Genomic DNA, 27,762 nt, shown 5'->3' with positions numbered 1-27,762 from the left:
TAGAAAAATTAAAATAAAATAAATAAATAAATAAAAAATCCAGGACATGATCGAGCTATTTTTAAATGAAATTAAAATAAAAATTGTCATAATTGAACTATAGTCTACATACACCTAGCAAAAAAGTCCTGTTTATTCAAAGATTCTACCAAAACGTCATCCCCTACCCCGTCTGTATTATTATAAAAAATGAAAAATGAAAAATTGAAACCAAAACTGAGACTATATGTTTTATTACCTTAGAAGAGTATGAATTACAAATGGGATAAGAAAATGGGATGATAAAAAGAATACATAAATTTCGCTCAAGGTGCCAAAGGAGGATGGCTTTGGCTTCATTACCTTTACAACATTCCGTGCTGCAAACCTCCGACTAAATAAACTTACGAGCGAAAACAGACCAATAGAGATCAAAAAGCTTCAAGATCTTTTAACCAGGGCAGTCCCGAAATATGGGTGGTGATTGAACTCGAATGAAATCTTTAAGGACGGGTCAAGGCCCCCTACCTTGTGGATCAGGTTCAAGGCAACACTGTTGTGCTCTGCAACTTGCTCGATCCTTTGGAGTTCGACAAGTTTTTCGGGGTCGTTTGAAAAGCTACTCTTCAATTCCTTTGCAATCTTCTGGGCATCCTTAAAGCAATTATATGTAACCAGGTTCTGTAGAACGTAAAAAGGAGAGTTGAGTTTCTTATACATTAATGTACATACTTCCATTACTTTCTTAAAATTTAAAATACCCACAGAAATGCGAGCCAGGCGAGTCGATTGCTCGTATGAATCGTATGTAATGTTGTCGGGAATGCAAGCCTTTTGTAGAAGCTCAAAATGTTGAAAGAATCTCTGCATAAAAATATGCAATTTGCTACTTGTATTAACTATTAGATTTAATAAAATGTTAAAGACCTTTGATTCGAACAGCAAAGATTTAGCTTTGATTTATGCTTTTAATTGAAAGTTTTGATTACACAATTTTAGGACAAATTGCAAAAACCACCTCTAAGTTATATGCAATTATACGATCCAACTTTTAATTATAAAAATTGAGCCTTCAAACTTATACATGTGTTAAAATTAGATCCTCAAACTTATATTATTGTAGAAATAGTAACAATTGTACAAGTTTGGGGCGGAATATTATCTTTTGGGGGTCTAATTTCTACTAATATGGTAAGTTTGAGGGCAAAATTTAACACTAGTAGACTTTTGAGAGCCCAATTTTTACGATTGAAAGCGTCCTAATTGCAACAACCACCATAATTCATTCCTCATTTAATCTTGAAAATGAAGATTAATGCAAGAAAGAACAATTGAAATTGAAGTTAAGCCGGCAAACAGTTTGAAGGCTTTACAATAAAGTCAAAGAATAACATTACCTCGTACTCGCTATTGAAGGGGCTTGGACTCTGTGCGATCATATGTTCGTTCCTCAAGGCAGCAAGCATCTGAAAGATTTGATTAAAACTCATTTATTGGAGCATTTCAATTTCCCATTTCTTGCGTTAACTTCTTACTATGTCTCTTATATAGTCATTTATTACTTTCTCTCTCCTAAAAAGAAACAGAAGTTTACTTGATATTTTTTTACTGTCTACTTTAAATTATTCCTTTTGAAAATGAAGAGTCTACTTGAAAATTGAATCGTAAAAATAAGATAATAGAAATTTGGCCATTTTGATTTGAATAATGGCTACCGAATATACTTCTGCTCCTGAAAAATAAGAACCAGAAAGAAAACAAATAAAAATTAATGTGAAAATACAGGCCCTAAATGCCTAACACGGCAATCCCAATCAGCAATTCTAAGAATAATCCATCATAGCCATATTCTTTTTAGCTATATATTTTTGGCCGATAAAGTTGTTTAAGGACATCCTGTTATGTGTTAAAGTAATAACACAAACACAAATCATTATCAAACAGCCCTAATCGAAACCTATGAAATTTTACAGCTACCTATAAGAATTAAGATCACTTGAAGCTGGAAACTAGTCTCCAAGCCAAAGCTACTTTGCACTCTGCAGTCAACAATTGGAGTACAAAAGTCCAAGTTACGTGGCTCCGAAGAATTTTGGACACAAATTGTGGACTGTTCTCAAGTCTTGCTACACTTGACGACCTTGACCCAACCAATAGATTTACCTTTAGACATCTTCACTATTTTGAACTATAAACTTAACCTAACAATCGTTATTGGTTCTTTAGGCTCACTCTTTAACCCAAGTAATCTCAAGCACCTGCAAGAACTTGGAAAGACATTTCCATGCTCACTGATAGAGAAAATGGAACATCCCGACATTGGCCAGAGTAAAATAAGCAAAGTATTATTACCATTACTAGCCCTTCAGCGAGACATATTTGGCACTGAAGAAATGACACTGCTGGTGGAATTCGGAAATCTTTCCCAATATCTTTTGAGGCTCCTTTTTTCTTCCCTTTTCGTTTACCTGATTGACATAAGATGGGAATAATATTAGACCCCATCCAATTGTGTTTACTTTTACCAAACGTGTACCCTTAGGACGCTATAAAGCTCATTGTAATTTGTCCCTAGCATGTTTCTTTGCATTGATTTATTATGATAGATGTCGGCAGCCAAGTTTGCACACTCACCAGTTTCATTGCTCATCAGTGCTCTCAGATGTATTTTCTCCACGAGCTTGATTAAAACAACAGAAAGGTACCAATATACCATGCAATAATCACCGGGGGAGTACAGCTCTAATTCGAAACCTAAGACAAGGAACCGTGAAGAAATCCAATACGTTTGCTCCTCTACCCAAATAAGGATATGTTGGAAAATCTTCATCCATGCATTCTGCAATACCAAATAATCATAATTTATCCCTCAACATGGTGACCTTAAGTTGAAAGTTCAAAGAAAAAGCATCGAAGGGTCATTAAATTACTTGCACATAAGACATAACATAAAATTGTGAAAAGTGAACAGAAAATACGGCTAGTCTAGCAAAAAATTGAAAAAGAGAGTTTAGAAGCAGAAAATTGATAAAAGATAGGTTTTCACTGGGATGCATGTAAACATCATGCTTTCACTTCAATAAATACAATAATGGATCTGTTGCAACATCAATTTTAGTACGTCAGTTTACAGAGTGCTGTAACCACAAATGGCAATACTCCTCGCTAATGCTATCCGCATACTAAAACCTTGAAAGCACTATTAGTAGGTAGACATCGGAGATATTATTGAAATACTAGGAGGGCAGATTCGTCATTAGGGAGTTGATTGATGACAAGAAGTTACAAATAATGCCAGAGCGAAGGAGTCGAAGGTGACAGCAACTGCAAAATAATGTTTGGGGTCCAACCCCTCGGAGTCGGAACTCAGAAGTGCTAGGGTATTGTATGTTCTTTTATCATTTCAATGTTATCTTTCTATCACCTTCCATTGCAAAATCAGGTTCCCATCAAACTTCTGGTAGTGATCTTTCTATGGAGCTAAAAGTTGGACAAAAATTAAACAGATATACCTAACTCACACACAAATAATTGAAAGTAGAAATGCACCTCTCCGTTTGATATGCTCACGATTTCAGCAATATCCTTTTTGAAAGCCATCTCCATCTGCCAAAACAATATTTATAAAACAGGGTTTATCACATAAAAGCATTTCCTGATTTTTCATTTTCTATGGCCGCGTACAAATTTTCTTCTCACATTGTAAAAAACATTCCCCTGCTCTTTTGCAAAAAGCATATTGTGAGCATCTCCCGGAGATTCTTAGAAAAGAATGTTTTCATTATATAACACTGATCCCAAAGGCATTACAGAAGTTATCCTTGGGCAATAATATTAAGACGTGAATTTGAAAAGTCGTCAGGCTACTAAAGTATTGTTTTCGACTTTTATAAATAACAACATTGTTCAAACATAAATCTGTATCCCACAGTCCTTTCCCAATAACAAGGTTACATAGATTACAAATGCCTTAGAGCTGTCATAGACTCATAATCATCAATGATTAACAAAATTGAGAAACTCCAAGTATGAGAAGAAGCAAACCAACAGAAGAGAAGTTTCAAAACTTAAAAAGAGAAATGAACAGACCTGCATGTAGATAACTCGCCAGTCCTGTAATATCTTACCAAGCTTGCGTCTTTGCCATGCAGAATTTGTGCAAAGTACCTTGAGCAAATTTATCACTAACTGCATTTGCAGTTAATGTACGACACTTCAGAACAGCAATATCCAAGAAATAAGAACAGTTACTGAAGCTGCAGTTCTCACTACAAGATAGACTTCCATACACAGAGTTTCATCTTAAAAACCATCAATTTTTTTTATAGAAACAACTGCCTTCATTGAAAAAATGAAAGAATACAATGCCAAAGATAGAAAAGCCCAAAATACCCCTCTAAAGAAAGAGTTTCCAACTAAGTGAAACACTACCCAAAGGATAATTATAAAAAGCATTTGAGACCAAAAGCTCGAAAAGAAAAATGGACCCTCATCAAGGACCAAACATCACCATGGTCCCTCTCCACACCTCTAAACACTTGTCATTCCTCTCTCCCCATAAAGAAAATCATGTGATGGAGCTATTACATTTAGCCACTCAAAGATGTTGGAACTGAATCAGGCATTTAAAACAGCTAAGGGCCATTAAGATTAGACCAAAAAGAAAAAAAAAAGAAAAAGAAAAAATAACATAGTAATTGTCATCCAAACCTGTCCTAGTTGTACAATGTATTGGTTCTTTAGATTTTCATGGTTTTTGGCAGATTCGGGCAGTCCTGCAGCTTTGGTGATCACTGCATATAGAGGCTCCCTCCCATAGAGCTTTCCATCTTGAACCAGAAGGAACTGATCAAGAACTTTTGTAGTTGAGAATTTAGAAATAATACACGTATTAGCAAGAACCTTAAATTAGTATAGTTATTTCTTTGAAACTTAGAACACTTTTTAAGTAATGCAAGAGAAAATTCATTAACAATAATTGAAAGCTCTGAAAGTCATGGACAGGTCTTCGACATCACCCCCCGGCCTACAAAGTTTGATTATTTTTCCCCAACTAAGTTGAGTTGCAAGATTATGCAGACAGTTCAAAAGGACGATCTAATTGAAGCACTGAAGTCAGTTAAAATGTGGAACAAGACTACAAGAGAAAAAAAAAAAAAAAAAGCAATGAGCTCATAATTATGAAGTGGAAATATTTTCCACTGATGGTTCTCTAGATGGCTGAGGCAAGTTAAAAGATTGGACAATTTTGGTTCACCCAACTAAGCACAGTCGATAATCATCCTGGTCCCATCACAAGATTTAGTGTATGTTTGTCAGAAGAACATAAAAGGTCATATTTCAATAATTTCAAATCAATATCAAGCCTATTATTATGATGAATTTAGGTAACCTAGCAGCAAGAATGTTAGAGCTTTTTACAGTAGAAAATCTTTGATTGTCTTTAAAACAATATAGTTTTTTCCAAAAACCCATTGAATCATAACTGAAAAATTATTGAAGAAACAACCATCATTCATCAACCATAGTCTTTCCTAAATCCCTCTTCAATTCTTTGAGAAAAAGTAAATAATCATCAATTATGAACTATGCAATAGAGGAATAGAGAGGAACCAAATGTAAGTTATGAATCAAACCTGAAGGAGAGATCTAGCAACCAAATCAGGCTGGCTTTTCTGGAACTGAACCACAAAGCGGAAAACACCTTCCAGAAATGTGTCCAATGAATACGAACATATATTATCTAGGTCACGGAGCAGTTTCACAAAATAATCTAATGCCTGCTAGGAAATTACACCATGTCATATGATAAACGGTTATAGTTAAGTCTACAATATAGGTCCAATTTTCTCACCTTTTTCCAACTAAGTAGTTTGATTGCACGTGGTGGAGTAGGGGCAGACAATCTACAGTTCAAACTAGAATCAAATCCTATCGGTTGACGGCCTGAAGCAGTTGTTGTATCCTCCAAATCGTCTTTGCTAATTCCAAAACTACTATTGCTAAGAAAAGTGGATGAATTGCGGATCAAATCTAGTTCCAACAAACAGGAAGCTATATGTTTTCTTGCCAACTCTAAACCTCTGCCCTGAGGCCGCCTCATACACGCAAGGACATGGTAGAAATGCTGAAAGAAAAGCAAAGAGGTTGAAATAGAGCAGATTATACAATATAAATAGTACAAACTAAATGCAAACATCTAGAGCAAAAGTCATGACTTAAGATAAAAGGAGACAACTTCTGTAATAAAACAAGATTAAGAAATGTCTTCTATCTCAATACTTTAGATGGGAAACAAGACCATACAACGTAGGAGAAAAAAACAGACAAGTAACATCTTGTTGCTAATATGTAAGGAACTAAGCACATTTAAAAGCTTACACATATTCTTCATCTTCTGCACCTGTGTACAGGTATACAAGAAATTTCATAAAGGAACTTGCATAATAAAAAATTCCTACTTCATATGGACTGCACTAGTTTATCCACAACCCCTTCCCCGAAAACCTGAACTGGACCATGAACACATTGCAACCTAGGCATGTAAACGAGGTGAAAATGAATGGGGACAACACCAGTTGACAAGTAGAGAAGAGCCAATACAAATGACTTCAAAGCATTCAGTGACCAGAACTAGTGCATCGTAAATAATAAAAGCATCATAAATGAGATACCCAAGTAAAAGGTTCAAATAAAATAGGTTCTTTTGGCCCTCTGGGGTGTTTCTTGGAGCTCACTCAGTGTGCTCTCAATTATGGGATATTTGGGGGAAAGAAATAACAGAGTGTTTAAGGGTGTGAAAAGGGAATCCTGATGATCTCTTGTCCTTTGGTGAAGTTTCATGTTTCTCTTCGGGTTTCATTTTCAAGAACCTTTTGTAATTATTCACTAGTCAACATTATTCTTAATTGGAGACACTTTCTCCAAAGGGCACTTTTGTGGGTAGATTTTTTGTTTGCCCATGTATTCTTTCATTCTTTCTCAATGAAAGTAATTGTTCATAATAAAAAAAATTGTTGTAATAATAATAATAGGTCCAAACAAAATAGCTTGAAAATGAAGCATACATCACCACGAACATAGATGTACATTTCATAGATAGATTAAGCACCTATTCAAGTACACAAAATGTAAAACTAAATGACAGATTTTTATGAAATAGCTCTTGGTTGAAAGTCCTGCAACTGCTTCGTTCCTCCTCCTTGGGCCTAGGGGCCCCTCATCCCTAATCCCCTCTAGGTTGTTATTTTAGTCTTTTTTATGATATAATTTGAAGTCCTATAACCTTGCTGAAGGCCTCCATTGCTCACTGCTGGACCTCTGTTTATGAAGCATGGGACCTTAGGTTGAGACACAACTTTAGTGATGTTGAGATTGTTGAATAGTCAGTATTATCAACATTAATATTGCCCCCAAATAGGCCTGCAGTGGATGACACATGGAGATGGAATCTGGACAAATCTACCCAATTTACTTCAAAATTGCTCGCACATCAACTTTCCTCTTGTAGCATTGATCAGAATGCTTTCCTATGTAAGAATATTTTGGGAGGTCCTGTTCCCAAAAAGATGTGGCTCTTCTTGTGGAAGGTCAGTCTTGGAAGCATTAATACAATTAATGTTCTTATCAAAAAGGCCCCTTGGATCATATCTGCCCCAAACTGGTGTGTTCTATGTCACCAATGTGGTGAATCCATTATGACATACTGGTCTTTTGTGACTATGCTCAATCATTTTGGGTGAGAATCTTATTGTGCTTCAACTATCAAGTGGTCTTCCCAAATGACCCCTTTTCCTCTTGGGTATGCTTATCATTGGTCATCTGTTCAAGAATAACGAAGCAATCGTGTGGACCTTCAACATCAAAGCATTACTTTGGCTCATCCAGAATGAATGGTATCAATGTATCTTTAGAGATAGAGAGACATAATTCGTTCCTTTTTTATCACCTTTTGTATACATTGCTTTCTTGGTGTAAATTCACAACCTTTTTTTAATGATCATGACCTTACATCTCTTATTTCACAGTAGAATACCATTATGTAATCCCACACAACACCTATTGCCCTTTTGTAATTCCATACCATCAATGAAATTATGATTGAGTGTTTCTCATAAGAAAAATCCTATATCCTTGCCTCAGTGTTTTTTCTTTCTTTCTTTCTTTCTTTTACAGGAAACATGAGTTCCTGTTATCCTGCTTCATCTTCCTATATTCTTTTTGTAAAGGTTTTTTAGAAAAGTAACAACTTTCATTGGAAAAAAAAATGAAAGAATGCAAGGGCATCCAGAAAAAACAAGCTCACAAAAACACTCACCTAAAAGAAGGGTTCCAACTAAGTAAAATATTACTTAGGGAATAGTTAGAAACGGCCTTCGAAACCGAAGTCCAAGGGACACATGAAATCTCGCTAAAGACCAAACCTCATTTTAGTCAATTTTCCTACCTCTAAACACTCGATCATTCCTCGCTCCCAAATTTAGAAGTTCATCAACTTTCCAACTATCCCAAATCTACATGCATTAGATACCCGTATTAGCCTATGAAATAGACAATGCTATCTTTTGGAATAAGAATCATCAACTTGACAAGATACACAAGGGTTTTATTCAATCATGATAGATGGTCAATATGCTTCCTAATAAAGAAATCTTGAAGACGAACACCATTACCATGTAAACATCTCAAAAGTCAACCTCATACTTAAGCATGCATTAATTAAGGTTATATGCAAGATAGCAATCCAAAGAAAAATTGACCATTAGAATACACTGGTTAAGACCTTACGGAAGCGCAGGCGACATAACAGAGCCCTACAGTAGTGCTCTTCCAGATCGAAAGAATTTTGTAATGGTTCTACATCTGTAAAAAGGGCAAGTAAAAAAAGAATATTTGAGATTCCTAAATTAACAAGCAGATCCAGTTCCATAGAAATGGGAAAAATAGAAATAATGAAGACATAAAGCTTCAAATGATAGGGGGAGATTTAACACCACGAATTTGCAATGACATTGATCAATTGAAAAGGTGAAAGCACTTCGGGAAATGTGCAGAAACTCAGTAGCTAGTGGCCACCTATTTAGCTATACTATCGAGTTCAACAACCACATTTAGGTCATGCAATGTTCTATGACCAATTGTCCAACCAGTGCTTACAAGTAAATTGCAGAATTTATAAGCTCCATCTCTCTTGTAGTCTTCTTCTAGGTTTTGGTAACCTACTTGCTTCTTCTGTTATCTTTTCTTTTCTTTTCTTTTTTTAATTTTTGAAAGACCTACTTGCTTCTTGTTGAAAAGCTAAACAAATAAACCATTATACACACACACACATACATGTATAGACGCACACCCAAACAAATATCAGACAGAAAAAGGGGAAAATGATTCATGACCACTGACCTCTTTATTAATAATACTATGCAAAACAATGATAAAAAAAGTCACCGAACATTGAAATTAAAAATCTTGATGGAGCTAATTCTCATTTTTCTGTCATTCCGGCCTCTATTTTATGTACACAAGTCCACTAGTAAAATTTAGCTAGTCAATGTTCATGGGCACTATACACGTAGATCAGGTCTATATAACAAAATATACCATTATGACTAATAAACTAAACTACCAAGCACCGAATGAGGGAATGAGTAGATTGCCTTCTGGTGCTCTATTTTTCAATAATGGGGATTTACAAGCCCGCAATTGGCGGCAAATTGTTTCTTCAACAGCGTTTAGCCTTGATAAGCATTTGTCATCTCCATCCCCACTCAAAGGAAGACCATATGCCATTATGAAAAGATCCTCTTCCTGCGAAAAAAAGGTGAGATGATTATAGATATTTGGGGAAAATAGTAAGGGATGATGCTTCAAACTAAGAAAGATATGGGAATTCCATAAAGTATCTTCAATTTATTGCGCTAATTCCTCAATTTTTTTCATTTAGTAAACCCACCCACGTATTATTACGTCATAAAATAAAAATTTAATGAAAATACAAACCCTTTAAGAACAGTACATTCAATTGAAAGGAAGAAAAGCAGAGTCGAAGAACTGTTTGAATACTTTACTTCATGTGTTCGTGCATCCGAGACAACTGCAATAACTGCCTTGCAAGTTGCACGTATGACACTGCAATAGGAATGCAATAATGCATGTGAACTTGTTCTGTCAGGCCTCAGAAGATAAATGCACGAGAAGACAGTCTGTGCCAATGAGTGACCCTTATGCCATGTAGCCTGTTATGCAAGGTCACAGCTTAATTAATGGAGGAACTTAAAAGAGTAAAAAATTAAACAGCAGGTTTACTATAAAAAGCAAGCATATGTACTTTACTTCTATTTGTTGGTAGAAATGTATATTTGGAACTTGACCACACTCCTCAACCATTAAACATAGCCTCAATAGAAGCAAGGGACCTTAGGGAGTGTATCCAATAAAATTTCCTTTATACATAGCATCATAAAGTCTCCAATAGACATAGCATCGAATCAACAGCCAAAGGGCCTTATATTTATCTAATATCTTATTTCCCTTATCTATACTTAAGAAACAAAAAATCACTTAAAACTCAGAGACACGGTGCCTGCAAATATCACCCAAACAATTCAAATAATAATAATAAATAAATAATATATGTGTATATATACATATAGGAAAAGAAGCATGGTTCTCTCTCCAGCCTCCCCTTCTTCTTTCAGCCACCAAGGGGTAGTCATTTGACTCATTTCGTTAGACGGAGTGTGGTCCTCCTCATATGAATGAATGTTTACACATTGGGAATATATGAAAACATCAAACAGAAAAACATTGTTCTGTGTTGCGTATGGTTAAGGATGTTTCTTTGGAAACCTAATTCTGTTTGGTATGAAGTGATTACTAGCAAAAAAAAGAAGAAGAAAAAGAGACGGACTACATTGGAAAGTTCACACAAGGACATTCGCACAATTACTCTTCCAATAAGTCCATGGTCTCACATTGCTAAGCTTGTTCCAGCTTTTGGTCCTCCCTAAGTTCCACGGGGGCGCTAGTGATGCTTCAATCAAATTTTAGAGTAAGAGGGGGCTGACACTTCAGGAGCTCCAGCCCAGGACTTGTGGCCTGCAGGATGAGGGTTATCTTTGTTGGAAGTTGCATTTGAGAGGAAGAATGAAAGATGGAGAGGGTTCTTTTTTTGGTAAACTGAAATTCTTTTCATTTACTTAGTGAGAAGTACATCAAAATGATAACCCAAATAGCATTTATTTTCCAAATGGCTCAATACAAATGATGCTGTTTAAAGAAGCTAACGTCACTTGTATGCTTTTCCCAAATGGTGTGTTTTATAAAGAAAGAACAAAATAACCTGTCAATACAAATTAGAAAAGTTCTCATAACAATCATGAGAGTAGAGAAACACGCTCATCTCCAATACTAATACAAATAAAATAAAAAAGTAAAAAATAAAGAGGGGGGGAAGGCATACTGCCTGGAGTCTCTTCATATGCACAGGAATTCTTATAGGAAAGTCAGGAACTGAATGCACAATTCTCAAAACAACCAAGGCAACGTCACGCAATAAATTGTAAAATAATATCTTTGTTTCAAATTAAAAATTATGGTCATAATAAGCACATTGGAAAAGGGAGTACCTCACAAGATAGAAGATGGTCCATGATATCAATATTGCACTGAACATCAACCGTTCTATCAAAGCTCAGAGGAATAGGAGCGGCACCATTCTCAATAGCTTCATCAACAGAATAGTACTTACATATCATACCCGAATCCATTTTTGGATCCATTATCTACTAAAAAGGAAAATTCAAAACAATCAACAATATGTTGGTATAATGCGAGAAAAAGTAAATCAAGTGACATAGTATAATGAAAATAGCTCCATGATCCCAAACAGCAACTTGTTGGGAGTAGGGGACTACAGGCATTCACCATCAATACAAGGGATTTGAGATTGAGGATTTTCTAATATCTAGGAGAGGTACATACGAAAAGTTCAAATATAACTAGTTGAAAATTTATGCGACCTTCCGTATAACAGTCTGATAGGCTGTAACTAGACAATGTCCACCCAGAATTTCCAGAATCTCATACACATATATAAACCAAAGGAAGGCCGATAAATAAAACAATAAAAAGTGAGGAAATGCTCCAAGAAATACAGAGCAAGTTCACTTCTAAGCACATTATTGAACATATGAAAAGCAAATAAACTTATGTTTAGAACATAGGAAAAGCAAATAAATTTATGTATAGAAGTCAATACATAGAAATAGAAGCATAAGCCCATAGAGTATGGTCTCATAGATATTAAAAAAAATACCATATAATGGCTGATAAATAAAGCAAATACAAACGGGTGGAAACCTGTCATTATGAGTAGACAGTGAATGTGATAAAAAAACACCAAATATTTGTTTTCTGCTGTTGCATATAAGTTTTCTTATATATTAGACTATGAAGCTGTACCTCTAAAGCAGACATGGCAGAAAAAAGATTGAAAGTCTCTCCATGAATAAGTTCCCCATCTTGAAGATCTGAAACAAGATATATTTTAAATTGATGGTTGTAAGACAAATGAAATCCAAAAACGGCTTGCTCAAGTTGATAAAGAGAAGAACAAAACTAGAGTATCAAGGGGCTACCAACAATCATAGTCTATTAGTAGAAAACTAATACGATGAATTAACAAAATAATGAATCTGATACTCATACACAAATAACGTATTCCTGCGTTACGAAAATACAAACTATAAAAATCAATAAACTATCTCCAAAATCAATTGCTGAACAAACAAAATCATTGTGGAAGTTATAACCTTAGCAATCGTTTACCTCCTCATACAGCTAAATTATCAGAAAGCCTCCATTTACGTTAAATTAATTCCATTTTCCTGCTTTAACATTCTCTCACTGCTTGTAAAAAGCCAAATAGCAATGTTTTAGTCTAAAAACTAATAAAGCGATCAAACAATGCAATACATCATTATTGTATCAACCACGAAGATTTAAGAAACAAAGACAGTTCACCACACCGTAAGCTAATCAAATCACTAAATTCTGTATATCAAGCATTCGCACAAAACATAAGAATTAACGACACAGCAATCAACATCTCAGTGGTGAAAGGGAGCAATCACAATGTGTGATCAAATGACAAAAAAAAAAAAGTGAATAAAGAAAGAAGAAACCTCGGCAGGCAGCTTCAAGAAGAGGCGAGACATCGGCCCAAACAGTATTCTCGCCGGAAGGAATAGGAGAAGCAATTTGAGGTGAATGAGTGGCCATAGTTCCTTGTTCAGGTTCTTTATCGGCCATGGAGGGAGGTGGAGTTGAGAAGCTTTGATGCGTCGGTCTTGGACAAGTCGTCGTGGAGAAGAGGGAGTAGGGACGACGGTGTCGGTTCTTCAGGTCGGGGTTTATCAATTTAATTAAAAATTGGGTTCTTCTTGTAGGAACCAACTTTCAATTAATTTGTGTCGATGGAGTAAACTGAATTCGGCTTTAGGGCTTCACTGAATTTGTATCTTATTTGCACGCTCATCTCTACCTCAACTGAAATGACATACCAAAATTATATTTGGATATTCTTTTTTTTTTTTTTCCTTTTTTATTTTATTTTATTTCTTTTTCTTTTTGTAAATTGGAAGAGTCATCGCTGGACTATAATAATATTTGCAATTACACCTTAAACTATTTGTAATGTTAAGCTTGGAGTTTTAGGTAGCTTGGGCATATAAGTACTATATTTGGAGTGTAGGTTTAGATTGTCTTGTCTTAACTTTTAAGAATTTGGGGTGCATCCTTAAAGGACTTTGGGAATGAAGTCCAAATTTTGGTTGAGCTTGTGAAATATTTTTTGTATTTAATAATTGATTTGATTTTAAATTAGTTTAAATTTATCTCATCTTAATAATTTTAATATGGCTAAATTTAAGATTATTTTTCGTAAATGTAACAAAACGCAAATATATTTACGGCGTGTATAATAAAAAACAAAAGTAGCAAAATTCGAAACAATATTTTCATAAATTTCATATTTGCGTTTGAATAGTGAGAATGATTTGTCACTTCTCTTCCTTTTTTGTCATTTATTCATTTTCTATTTTTTCATTACCTCTTCCAGATTTTCTTTCCTCTGTTTATAAATGATTCATTCTTTTGTTTAAATTTTCTATTTCACTTTCATTGTTTTCGGTAAGACTCTTTAAACCTGCTTCATCTTCCTCATATTTGAAAATATCAATATCGTATAAATATCATTTTGACATGATCTAAACAATCGTTTATCATTGTCAACACACTCGTTTACTATGGTCAACACGACTCTTTAAATTTGAAATTTTTTTTCTTGTCGTTTTAAATGATCTAGATTCTAAACAATTGTGTTGATATTATTTAAAAGATTACTTACCATGGTTAATATGATGGTTAGCATGGTTAACACGATCGTTTTTCCATCGTTAAAAAAGAACTACATGATCGTGTATTATAACCTAAACGATAGTAGTTTATTCGTTTAGACTATAGTACACGATTGTTTATAAGAAGATTACTTGTGCGCACGTGGATGATTAATTGTGTGTTGACTAAGACTCACAACATCTCAACATTCCCCCTCAAGATAGTGCTTTTTTGGGTTCACCTATCTTTGATCGAATACTCGTTTGGGCTTAACGGGCTCCGATACCATGTTTGATAGTATGAGATTCCATCTCAAAACCAATCAACAATAAGAGGAGTAGCTCATCTATCTTACAATAGGTGTGACTCACAACATCTCAACAATTTTTAAGTATGTATTGATAGTTATAATTACACTATTAAACTTTCGGTTGTAAAATTAAAACCTTGAACTTCTTGGACCCTCAGACTTACCATAGTCGTAAAATTTAGACTCACAAATGATAAAATTAGACCCTTAAACTTATACAAATGTTAAAATTTATACAATTATGTAAATTTGAAGGTTTAATTTGACCCAATTTTAACATTGTATAAGTTTGAGAACTATATTTTTAAAATTTAGAATTTAAGAATATAATTACAATTACCGTTATATTTTAGAAGTGATAAGTACAAGTTACTCTTTTAATAATAAATCATGAAGCTGACTTACCTATATTATCATAGAAGTTGGTTATTACGTACTTACATATATTATTATAGAAGTTGGTTATTACGTACTTACCTATATTATTATAGAAGTTGGTTATTACGTACTCACCTATATGTAGATACCTATATTATTATGGTTGAATTATAAGTAGTTTGTGTTTCAGGTGAAAATTATTTTAATTTGGGTTATAATATTATATGTTTGAGGTATAAACTATTTTAGTTTGAGAGTAAAATGATAAATATTATAATAAAATAAAATTTAATTAATATAAAATATTAAAAACCGAGTTTGCTGTATTTGCTGATCAAAGAGAATAAGAAGTATTCAAAAGAAATAGTTATTACTTATTGAGTCTCTTAAATAGTGTTAGGGGAATATTTCCACTAAGAATATTGTAAAAGACAAGCATACCACATAATTTTGCATTGGCATGGGCATTTCAGGGGGCATTATGGTAATTCCAATATTTTCCCTTTTCTTTTGAATTCTTTAATTTTAGATAACTATTTTTCTCTCTGCACTGTATATCTATCGAGTATAATTCCACAAAGCAAAACCAATACCAAATCAATGTGTAAGCTTTACATTGAGTCGTCTAAGCCAGACGGAGTGAAGCACCATATGAAACATATCAAACGCCTTCGCCGGCCGATGAATCTCAAAATGTCTCTGCACTTTCATCACTCCTCGCTGCAATTTCAAGTACTTCTTCATCGAAACTCCTCTCAAGATTTTCTTGATCTCCGGAATCCTCTCCGACGGAATCCGCATCGAGAATTTGCTCCAATCCAGCACATCATCGAACGGCAAGGAGTAATAATCCGAGATTATCACCGGTACACAACCGCCGTGGATTGCTTCCACTAACCTAGGGCTTGCAACTTCGTATCCGCTAGGGCAGAGGCAGAATTTGCTTCGATCGATCAATTCGGTGTAGTTTTTGGCTGGAGGAAGGTACTCGTGGACTTGGATTTCATCGTCTTTGTCTTTCCAATGCTGCATTAAGACGTGGCGGATGAATCCGTGTGCTCCGCCGGCGAAGAAGGCTAGAATGGAGCGGTTCTGAGGCGGTTGGCCTGATCGAGGAAGATTGAGGTGGAAAGTTGGAGGTAAGTTAATCTCGGGCAAGGATGCATCTCGCATTGGATTGAAGCCTTCGGATGTGTTGGCATTGCAAAGAACTCTGATGAAATATTTGAAGAGGTTAGGATCTTCTTTTGTTACTTCCGGCGCCTGAAAGCTTTCCAAAATGTTAATTTGGTTAACTCCAATTCATCGTCCATTGATTATAAATAAATTATAGCTTTAAATATCTTTTTAATAGTCTACTTTTTGTTTTAGTTATTTTCATCCATATACTTTTTTTCAATTTCAAATATTTAATGGCTATCAATTAATTAAAATATTTAAAATATTTATAGTTTATTAAGCTTAATATTTGTCCATCAATACTAAAATTAATTCTAACATCTAGTGAAAACAAAATTTTAAATTAAAAATATAAATCTTAACATTTAATGACCAGTTTCACTTTTAGTGAACCTAATTTGTCTTCAATTTTTATATTTTTGACAATTTCCCTTAAAAATATATAATTTTATTTTGAAGTCAATTTGAAAAGGAAAGAGAGAGAGAGAGAGATATGAGGAAGTTACCCAATCATGGCAGGAGACCATGAAATGATCTGCTCCACGTGTACGGTTCCAGTAAGGGTACTTATTAGCTACCACCCTCACATAATCCGTGAATATACGAACGAGACGGTCACGTGCGTAAGTCGTAATGGGCTTGTAGATGTAATCCACAATGTAAACGATACTTATGGGCAAGAAAAATACATGGGCCTCTTCTGGATCATGGGCCGAAAATGGGCTTTTTCCACTGTCCATTTCGTCAATAAAATGGCCTTCGATTGAGTATATGTGTTTCATCGGCCCATCATGGACCAATGGCTGCTCTCCTTCTTTGTACGTCCATATTTTCAACCTCTTCTTCATCTCAATATGACTCCTACAGTTTATCAACAATAAAATATTATTATTTCCATCTAAATTTGTCTATTGGTTCACACACTCCCTCATGTTAGCTATGGTCTAAAATATACCAATTGAATTGTGAACATGATTTGTCTATTCCAAGATTCCAAAACTATCGATTATATTGGCATCACATATGGCATGTTTGTTGATCTCGCTTGTAAATATTATCTTAGTCTTTATATTTTTAACCGTTTGTTTTTGTCGTCGTAATTTCAAAATGTCAACTTTGATCTCTAATATGTTTAATAATAACATTTCTTTTTGTCTATTTATATTTATTTTTACCCAAAGAATAATATTAGCATGCACGACCCCTTAGAATTAGAGAGGAGTCGAGTGAGCTATTTTAGCCCATCCCATGTTTGACCCTAGTATTATGATTAGGATTTTCAATCATAATCATAGTATTATTATAATACTTATTTTCACTCACTTTTTTCTTCTTTCTCACGCCCCCTTCTGTCACTAAGCTCCAAATATTTACTGAGTAAAAATAGAAAGTCAAGCCAAAACATAAATCTCAATAGTAACTACCACAAAAGAAAGTAACGTCGACAAAAGTTAAGATAATAGTCTATACTCCAAACGCAAACTATTATAAGTCACTCCTCATCTTCAAACGTTCCCTAAAAGTTACTAAACTTCTCAAAATGTAACCATAAAATTATTATATTAGAGAGTTTATATGGTGAATGATAAATGTATTTAACTTCTGTAAATGAAGAGGAATATGGATCAACATAGTGAGTATTTTAAAAGTACAAGAAGATTTACATAAAACCAAACCAACTGAAAAACGTCACATCATGCAATTCCGTGTTTCTAACTTTTAGTAACGACAAATCAAATATTTTCTTTAAACAAAAAATAAAGGAATAAAGATAGAGGCTTATAAAAGGAAGTTGTTAGTAAAGTTAAGTTTAAGGTTTAAAAAATAAAATACAAAATTTAGGAAATGATGGAAGCAAAATCATAATAGTATTAGACTATAGAGTAATTTAAAAATGTAAATAAATACAATAATAATAATGATGATGAACGGACAACTGTTTAGCTAAAAACAACAAAGGGAACAATGTCAACAGAGACAACGTTGGACTATTTTGGGCAGCCTAGATTTAGTCCGTGCCAAGCCGACTGGGCAGCCTTCCCCCTGCCCCCTGCCCCCTTAATTCCTAATTATTACACTTATTATTATTAATAATTTTTTTTTTAATATTCATGCTCAACCCATGACTTCTCCAATTATTAATTTCTAATTATGTTTAAATGACATATTTATTAAAAAATTTGTATTTTTTATAAATTTGTAAATATTTCATTTACTATACTTTAATGCATCAATTATTTCGTGGAGTAATTATTAGGCTAATTAATTAAGTAGACTATAAAATGAACAAATTTTAAGTTTTATTGATTTGAGTACTATGTCTCAATTTCATCTAATTTGTTTTAGGAAAGTATTCAACACATTTAATCTTCTCTTTAAGATACATTTAATTGATTTGCTTAAAAAAAAAAATAAATCAAAATATCAAAACTTTTACAAGAATATTTCAACAACTTAAATTTTTGAAATTCGTTCAATTTTAGTAATTAAAAATAAATAGACTATTTTTTTTTCGTATATATATAACTTAGTAAAAAAGTTAAAGCTTTTTTTAGAAAATGTGTCAATTACTGACCAAATTAAAAAGAAAATGTATATATGAAAAATTATAGAGATGGAAAGCTCATGAGTTATTGATTTGGGGTGAGAAACGTGTAATGGAATAGTAAGAATGTGATCCGTTTTTCTTTTTATTCCCTAAAATGTGTTATATATAATCATTATTTATTTCCTAATAAATATAAATAATTATTTACTTAAGAAAGAAACAAAGCATTTGGAAATTTGTATAGAGCCAAAAATGGAAAGGAAATTAAATAGGACAGTAGGAATCTTAACTGATGGAAAGCGTATGCGTTTCTGTAAACCCTTCCTCTAGGTATGAAACTCTCCTCCTTTTCCGACGTGTAGTTTCGGGTTACGATCGCTTGTCGGATCGCTGCTCGAGCCTCCGCCAATCCCTCTTCGATCATTTCACTCTTCTTCTGCAACAGAAGTCGTATAATGTAAAGTGTTATATATATATTAAATCTATGATCCTAATTCATCACCTTATAAACTTACTTCCTAATGAAAAGAAAACCTATCTTTGATGAAAGGAGACGATCTTGTTGTTTGATTAAAAAAAAAAAAAACTAGTCTTTTCTTTTAAATAAAGTAGAATTTTATGTTTGGGTGGTAAATTGACTTGAGAATTCAAATATTTTCTTATAACAAGGTAAAAACATTCAATTTCAAAAGTAGAAATTAAATTAAATAATCAAAACAAAGTTAATCTTTAAAAACTAATTAAAAAAACAAGTTAATACTTTGATCAATAAGTTTGTATGATTTTTTCATTAATTTTCTACTTATGTTTTCAAAACTTTAAGAAAAATATTTAGAGAAACTATTTAATTAAGTAAAAACTCTCAAGTGTTTTGATTAAGATTATATTGGAGAAAATTATCATAATTTGAAAAATTGAAGAGGAAGAAGGCATGCAATTTTTAAACAAAATTGTTACCAGACAGATAAGAAACAATCCAATCCAAACTAACCTTGCGAGTGGAGGAGTAATCTTGCGGCGGCGACGGGGGTATAATGGCGGAGGGGGCAGTGGCGGGAGGAAATTGGAGGGTGGATTGCGGTGGCGAAAATGGCTGCTGGGGTTGTTTGAATGAATGGAAAAGGAAAAGATTTTTGGATAATATGGATGAGAAAGGGTTGATTTGTTCATTTGGTGGGAAGAAGCAAAGAAGAAGAAGAAGGAGGAGGAAGAAAGGTAGAAGTAAAAAGAAAGAGAGTTTATGGAGAAACTCAAAGGAGGAAGCCATTAAAAATAATGGAAGCTAAAATTACCTAATTAAAAATGACTCAATAATTTTTTTTTTAAAAAAACATTAGACCTTTAAGAAGAAGAAGAAGATGAAGAAATTATAGTGAAAAATGAAATATGGTGTGTGTGTACTTTTTGGGTTGATCAACAAAGTTCTTCCCACTTTTAATCTAAAATATGGAAGCAAAAGAAAGTTTTTTTTTTTTGAAATAAAAAGAGAAGGAAAATTAAAGTAGAAGAAGAAGAAGAAAGAGAGGGTTTTGTGAGTGTTTTGACCAATGGAGATTCAATTTTTTTTGGTAATATGTATAGGAAAGCATTAGTTAGGGAGTAATTAAAAAAGAGAGAGAGGGGAAGGGGTGAAAAATGGTGAACAATAATATTTATTGGCTTTTTTTGTACTTGTAATTTTGTATAAATTAATTAAGTTCAAATATATTGCCATATATGACTTGTAAGATATATATAACCTTTTCAAAAAAAAAAAAAAGATTATATATATATTTATATTGATATTCTTGTTATATATTTACGTTAGAAATTAAACCAAAATTTAGTAATTACGTGAGTGTTTTGTCATTTTTAACGTTTGAAAGTTAATTCATGTGAAAGTGATCATTTTTTATTTTAACTAGTATAATATTCATAGTAACGATTTTAAAAGAAAAACATTCGATCTCGATTTCTTGCAGAGAAAAAATTTCAGTATCTAATTAAAAAAAATAAAAAAAAGAAAGAAAATTCAAATCCCTTAATTTGAGAAAAGAAAAATACATCACTTTCAATTCCTTTCAATTTTCTTACTTACTAACACTAACTCTAAAGTTCTTCCAAAAAAAACACTAAAGTTAAAAGAGAGATTTTTCTTTTGGTTTGGACATGTATGATAAGGGGTGAAATTGTTGAGTTATATTTATTTTTACTACAATTAGGAGCAAAAAAAATACCGTACGTTGGGTTGAGCTAAGCTTTCTAGACTTCTAACTTCAAGGTCGATAAAACGTTTAGTTAAAATTTACTTTGAACTTACCAATGTACCTGTATTATTAAAAAGCCAAAAACTTGAGAAAAAAATCGTATTAAAGTATCTATATTTTGAATGTAAAACTAATGTCAAATTAATGTGAGAATTATTAGTTTAATAGATAAAATAACGATGTGATATGAATATGAAGATTTTAATTATATATATATATATGATCATCAAGTATTTCTCTTATTAGTAAAAAGTTTTATAAATTTTATGTTAATATCAAACTAAATGGATGGTTTTTTTTTAACGTTTTACAATATTTGTTCAAGATATTTGATATCATATCAAACCCATTCAATTAATAGATATATTGATATATTGTTGTTGTTGAATATTTTAATTATTGATTACACAAAAATCATTGGTAATTAAGGTATTTATAGAATTAGATTGTTGAAATGATTCTCTTTAATATTATAATTGAACTAAAAAGAATGTAACAATTAATGTGTCACATGGATGAAATGTAACACACATTATAATGTTTGACAAAGGTAGTAATAAGAGAGGAAGTACGTAATTAGAAAGAAGAGATAGAGTTTTGGATATTGCAAAAGAAGAGAGAAACGAATCACATGGGAAATACTTTCCTATTTATTTACATTTGTTTTGTTTTTGGAAATTAGAAAATTTTGAGTTATGGGGTTAAAATTAAATGTTGAAAAAGGGTGAATTTTGTGGAATAATTATTATGAACGACTTGTCGTTGTCATTGGAAATATAGAAACTGACCATACGACGAGTCGGCCATTTCTTAAAGTACATTCCCACTAGGGCTTAGTACCAAAGGAGAGATGGATCGAACAACCATAAGGTTTTAATTTATATATAATTTTGTTGAATTAATTTATCAATTTTGCGCATTGCAAATTATTACGTCAAAATTAATTTTAATTTGACGACAAACTGACATCAATTTTTTCTTTTCGTTATTGTTGTGTGATGTTTATGTACTCTTATCGATGTTACGTTAGTTTAATGCTATGGTTTTTCATTTTTGTATACCCACATCATTATGTAATAGATTATTTACAATTATTTTGTCTGCTAATATTTCATGTTCTCAAAATTTACAATTAATTTTCAATTTTTATTTTTTTAATATAAATGTTGTTCAACTTTACAGAGAATTAGCAATGATTAAAATAATTTCCATCATTTTCCATCAAATTCTATAAAAAATTTCAAAATTTCCTTCGATATCAATGTTAGGATAAAATCAAGACCTCGATATTTTCATCGATATTGATATTTCGAGTCTTGGCTTCCGCCAAGTTTTACCCTATTTTTAGGTGAGTTCATGCAATTTTAAATATATTTCTTTTTAAGTAAAAATGGGAATAAAACTTTCCATATTATACTAGAGTACTGTGGAAATTGACTTCATGTACTAGAATAGAAAAAATCTGTCGTCATATAAAAATTGAGCTTAATGTAAAAAATAAGTCTAAATATCATAAAATGACAATTTGGCCTAAACAAAATAAGGAGTTGAGTATATCTAAAACCAAGAAGTTGAAGCCAACACATAATATATTTATGCACAGTTCTAAGAGAAATTTGTGTAGACACTCAAGAAGTTAGAGAGGCCAAGAAAGTTTATACTAAATAAAGAACTTCAAAATGAGAAATCTATTTTGGAGACAGTTTGAAGAAATATAATTAATATACGAATTAGCCTAAAACTTGTAAGAATTGGCTTTTGAAATTTTTAAAGTGATATTGAAGATATGTAAAATACTCGAGATGATTAGTTGATTATTCAAGAAGTTTATAACCAATTCAAGATATCGAGGATGTAAAATAGATATCGAAGAAGACAAAACAAACAAATGAAATGTTGATAAAAAAGAATCAACGAGTTGAAACCGATCTAAGTTGATCAACAAGTCAAAAAACATTCTAAAAGAATTAAAACGCGCAACCCTTTATTCCAATAACCTTGAAAACAAAGTGTTGTTTCATATAGTCTCAAATTAAGTATATTTTAAATTTACTAATTAACCAAAAATCTTAAACTAGTAGTTAAAGATAAATTTCACCCCTTGTCATTTGCAAGTGGAAATAAATATTTAATTGGGGAAAGGCGACAACAACATACGTAGAGACTTGAACCTAGGACATCCTGGAGCAACACATGCTCCAATATCATCTTAAATGACTAATTATCCCAAAAGTTTAAGCTAGCGTAGGTGAAGGTAAATTTAATACAATATCTAACCATATATGTTGAAGATAAAGAACAAGAGAAAATTAAAGCAGGCATTATAGATATTGTATTCAAAAAACATACAAATTTAGGTCACATTTATCCAAGTTCGTCCAATAGTAATAATCATTAGTAATTTAAAAAGTGGAGGCTTCATTTGATTACATTTGATGTTGTTTACTTGTGTTATAAGCATATGGGTGTATTGAGACATAGGATCCACATGCAAAATTTGTAAACAAAAACCCAAACCGATTGAAGAGCAAAGAACAATCAATACAATTGTGTTCGAAAATTACGTTGTACTATTACCATTACAATGGCGGTTAAGGTTGTGGTTGTGTATTACTACATATAGCTACTTATGGTTATGCATGACTACATATAGTTACCATTATTGTTATTGTTACAGAGTAAAAACTATGAATTTCGACTATTATACTATCATGTTATGGTTACAGTTTGACTATAAAGATAAAAGACAACCATTACGATAACAATAAATTTGACAAGATTCACAATTTTACGTTATAAAAAATAATTCAATTACATTTATAATTGCGATACGGTGCAATTAAAGTAGGAATGAAATTTCATTACAATAAAACTAATTTTGATTACGAAATGCTAAACATGCAACTAATAATATAATTCCGTAACATATGAATAATCACTAAGTGGCTAAGATGAAATATTCTTTTTAGACTATTTTATCTCAACTATTATTTTGTATCCAATCTCATGTGATATGGACTTTATTTTTAGAGTAAGAGGTTTCTTTAATATGTATTAATTATTTAGCTCATACTTCTCTTGTTTTACTTTAGGTTTTTTTAAATTAATTGTAGGATAGATAATTAATAATCTAATTAATCCTATATTAAATATTTGGAAAAAAGATGAAACCATTTTAAACCATAACAACTTAATATATTTATAAAATATAATAAAATTTTAGATAGACATTGTAGAATTTAAAATTTGATTACATTTATAAATACTTTTAAGAATTATGGTACATAAATATTTTTTGAAAAATAACTTTTTTAGGATTTCGAAAAATAATTAATGCAACAAATAATAAAGCTTTTCCAATTCTAAATCATGCCAACACGAGCTTAGCTAGTAAGGGTGTACATAAGCAAGGTTAGACCTAGTTGGAGGAAAAATATGGACCAATCTGAAGTAACTTGGGTTGACAAAAATTGAACCTATCAAACCAACCCAACTCAACCCAAAAACTTCGAATTGGGTTGACGAGTTGGTCTTTTTCTATTTAATTATATTATTTTTCAAATTTGTCCTTTGACATGATTTAAAGATCGCTTAGCTAGCTAACACGATCATTTAGATTTAAAGCCATTTTTCCATCGTTTAAAAAAACTACACGATCGTGTGGATATTATCTAAACGATCGATTTGAAGTCGATGGAACTAAATGAGTAAATGACGTAAACATTTGGGCTATATATATATATATATATATTATGCATAACCATATTGGTTTAGGTCAACCCAACCATTATTTAATTTGCACAATCCAAGACTCGACTTTAGGTTTTTTTCCTTCAAAATTTTAATCAAATTCAACTCTTATGGTTTAGAATTGAATAATTTGTATTGGTTGAATTACCTATTTTCTTGAACATCCGATTAGTTAGGACAAAGGTCTCAACTTCAAATATCACATACTAGGTTGTACTAAAAAAAGATTTTTTTTTAAAGATGATCATATATTTCTGCACATTTAATATTTGTAATCATTATTGCTAGTGCATTAACCTCTTTTTTTTTTTTTCTAGTTTCCGTTCCTCATTTTTTTTGGGTACAATTATAAAATTTCTCTTATATTTGAGCATATATTTATTTTAAGAACATTTTTGTAAATTGGAAAGTCGTTCAAATATTAAATCTTGTTTGAAAATCACACCATTTTCTTCCATTTATATTTACAAAATATACTATTAATGATTAATTTTAAAGAATCAAATAAAATTAATTAACTAAATATCTTTATAAATAAATTAATAACGTCGTATAGCATAAATTCATAATTCCCAACTCTGTATATCTACGGCTATGGATATTTTACGATTTTTGTAAATATTTGACATTTTAAAAAATCATAAAATATTAAAACTATTTGCTATATTTTAGAAATAATTTCATTTTCTTTATCATAACAATTTTTTTTTTTAATTTTAAACAATATAGTTATTTAAAATATATATTTTTTTAAATTTATATTATAAAAAGATAAATCAATGTTCAAGATATGTATAACCGTAAATTATATAAATTTTTTAAAGAATAAATTATTTAGGGTCATAGAAAAAACAAGTGAAAGAGTTACTTATGCTATAACAAACCCATAATGGATTTAGATTTGATGTAAAAAATTATTTGATTATTACTTTAATTTCATTTTCTTAAGAAAAAGGAAAGAAAAAACTAAGACAGAAATTTTTTGCTGTCGGTGGAATCGAACCCACGTCCAGAAATCCTGAGGAAATTATTACATATTATTCGTCAGAGTTTTTAATTAACTTTGTGTACATTTAATTTTGTAATTTTGTTAACATTTTCAAACAAACACACAAAATTTCGTCAATATATTTATTTTTATTTTATACGACAATATATAAGAAAAAAGATTTCAATTCTTCTCAATAATTTTAAAATCATAAGTTCAAATTTCTGAAAAAACATTACAAAAAAAAAAAAAAAAAACAATTTGTTTTGCAAAAATGAAATTATTTTATTGTATCTTGTCAATATATATATATTTTTTTTCATTTTTCAAATTAATTATTTTAAAACGTTTTATTGTATCTTGTCAATGTAATTATTTTTGATATTCTTCATTTTATTTGTGGTTAATCAATGCATTTAAAATATTGACATTGCATTAATAACATGAAATTTTAAAAATTTGGAAATAAATATATATAGTTTTTTATATAATTATTATATAAGATGACAAAATATTATGAAAAAGTAAAAAAGTAATCATTTGTATCATCAAAACTATTTTTAATTTTAAAAACAGAAAGTAAAACTGCAATATGCTTGTAGTTCTTTGATATTTAAACATTTGAAAACTAAAAATTATTACCAAACATGCTTTTGATTTTTGGTTTTTTGAAGTTCAAAGAATAAAAACAACTACTAATTAAAAAGAAAAGAAAAAAGAAATTAAAAATCAAAATTTAAATAGTTATCCAAATAGTTATTAAAAGAAATCTAAATTAGTTGCTAGATATTTGATTTTAGGATTAGTATCGATAAAAAGGTTATGCAGATTCCGAAACTATATATAGCAAATCAAATCTATAGACTATAAATAAAAAACATTGCCTTTAAACATTGTTGGTAATATTCCCTCAAAACTAATCGTTCACTTGTAAATGCAATCTTTATATCATCAAAATTAGTTTTAAAAGTTTTAAAGGTACGTTCTAATTGAATTAGGAAAGAAAGATGTATTTTTTAAACTTGTTTTTATTTGAATATAAAAATCGTTTAAAATGCATTCCAACGTCTATTTTGACTATTTTTTCAAACGTCAAATACATGATAAAAGTGATTTTAATAATTTTAAAAAATTGAATCGTTTCGATAACTACGATAAAACAAATTCAAATTATTTGTTAGAATTAGAATTTAGTAATTGGATATAATATTTTCATTTGGTTTGTTTCACAATTAGTGCATTTCATTTCATTTCTTAATTATATTATTTAGCCTTTTTTAGTGGCGTTGTTGTTGTCTAATGTTTATGGAAAGGTTCAAGTTATTAAACCAACACACTTTTACTGATAAGTTTATGCTTTTTTCTACAATTATAGATCATTGCAATTGCTATATGATGAAAATTTTAGTAACTACCAATTCATACAGAGAATTTGGATGTTAAATTAAATCAAACAACCTTTTCATTTACAGGTAATTCTTTTTTCTTAGAGAATTTGAACTTGTAAATTTTTATTTTACTAATTTATTTATCACAATCTGATTAGAAATATGATAATTAATAAAACTTTTTCCCTCACAAATTATGAGGTAGGTTTCATTAATCGTCGATTCTTTCTATCTCTACCAAATCTAATTAGTAGCTTTGGATAATGTTTGTGTTATGCTTATTTGTGTCGAAATTGAACAAATCTATGCATGAGAGAATTTGGATAGTATGATTAATCCATAAAATATCATAAATAGATAAAAGAACAAAAATTCTAGGATGATCACATCAATTTATACGTATCGATAATCGTTGATAATTCACTATGTTTTATGTATGCAAACACCTAAGATTTTAGTTGAAAAAACTTCGAAGTTTAAGAATTAAAATAAAAATGTGGAGGATTATCAATGAAACAACTCCTCATATATAGTTGAGTGATAATTTTAATTATTTAGCCTTAAGATTAATACGAATCTATAAATTAAAAAATTGGGTCATT

General features: G+C 31.3%; 2 protein-coding genes across 7 annotated transcripts; both read right to left on the bottom strand.

Moving 5' to 3' along the window:
• Positions 1–204: 204 nt before the first annotated feature.
• Positions 205–13,529, bottom strand: LOC103487411 (uncharacterized). 6 transcript variants are annotated; one of them, XM_051081603.1, is made up of 17 exons: positions 13,161–13,519; positions 12,805–12,882; positions 12,439–12,506; positions 11,604–11,701; positions 10,044–10,211; positions 9,633–9,783; positions 8,762–8,841; positions 5,834–6,106; positions 5,616–5,759; positions 4,690–4,824; positions 4,069–4,167; positions 3,529–3,585; positions 2,614–2,818; positions 2,332–2,447; positions 1,377–1,445; positions 745–843; positions 205–660 (listed from the first exon to the last, which is right to left on the bottom strand). In XM_051081603.1, exons 2-17 carry the CDS (start codon positions 12,810–12,812, stop codon positions 421–423), a joined length of 2,010 nt encoding a protein of 669 aa, XP_050937560.1. In that variant the 5' UTR covers positions 12,813–12,882; positions 13,161–13,519; the 3' UTR covers positions 205–420. The 6 variants fall into 6 exon arrangements, with proteins under 6 accessions (XP_050937560.1, XP_008443938.2, XP_008443937.2 ...); XM_008445716.3 differs by having other exon boundaries at positions 11,604–11,759; positions 13,161–13,518; XM_008445715.3 differs by lacking the exon at positions 12,805–12,882 and having other exon boundaries at positions 11,604–11,759; positions 13,161–13,529.
• A 1,835-nt stretch (positions 13,530–15,364) lies between these two features.
• LOC103487410 (probable glycosyltransferase At5g20260) lies at positions 15,365–19,219 on the bottom strand. Its single transcript, XM_008445714.3, has 3 exons — positions 19,079–19,219; positions 16,747–17,101; positions 15,365–16,324 (listed from the first exon to the last, which is right to left on the bottom strand). Exons 1-3 carry the CDS (start codon positions 19,210–19,212, stop codon positions 15,659–15,661), a joined length of 1,155 nt encoding a protein of 384 aa, XP_008443936.2. The 5' UTR covers positions 19,213–19,219; the 3' UTR covers positions 15,365–15,658.
• Between the last annotated feature and the right edge of the window lie 8,543 nt (positions 19,220–27,762).

The sequence above is a fragment of the Cucumis melo genome, chromosome 2 (genome assembly GCF_025177605.1).
Source record: "Cucumis melo cultivar AY chromosome 2, USDA_Cmelo_AY_1.0, whole genome shotgun sequence".
Classification (NCBI taxonomy): Eukaryota; Viridiplantae; Streptophyta; class Magnoliopsida; order Cucurbitales; family Cucurbitaceae; genus Cucumis; species Cucumis melo.
The sequence above is the reverse complement of the archived record's forward strand: the minus strand, read 5'-3'. Positions and strand labels throughout refer to the sequence as shown.

Bases quoted from the DNA above. Each gene is read 5' to 3' on its own strand.
- LOC103487411 (XM_008445715.3), bottom strand. From the start codon at position 13,287: ATGGCCGATAAAGAACCTGAACAAGGAACTATGGCCACTCATTCACCT. The intron at 4,825-5,615 runs GTTTGATTCATA...GTTCTTGATCAG, and splicing joins TTGCTAGATCTCTCCTTCAG to TTCCTTCTGGTTCAAGATGG. The intron at 2,448-2,613 runs GTGAGTGTGCAA...TATGTCAATCAG, and splicing joins ACTGATGAGCAATGAAACTG to GTAAACGAAAAGGGAAGAAA.
- LOC103487410 (XM_008445714.3), bottom strand. From the start codon at position 19,212: ATGATCGAAGAGGGATTGGCGGAGGCTCGAGCAGCGATCCGACAAGCG. The intron at 17,102-19,078 runs GTTAAGATTCCT...GATAAACTGTAG, and splicing joins AACGCATACGCTTTCCATCA to GAGTCATATTGAGATGAAGA. The intron at 16,325-16,746 runs GTAACTTCCTCA...GAAAGCTTTCAG, and splicing joins TGGTCTCCTGCCATGATTGG to GCGCCGGAAGTAACAAAAGA.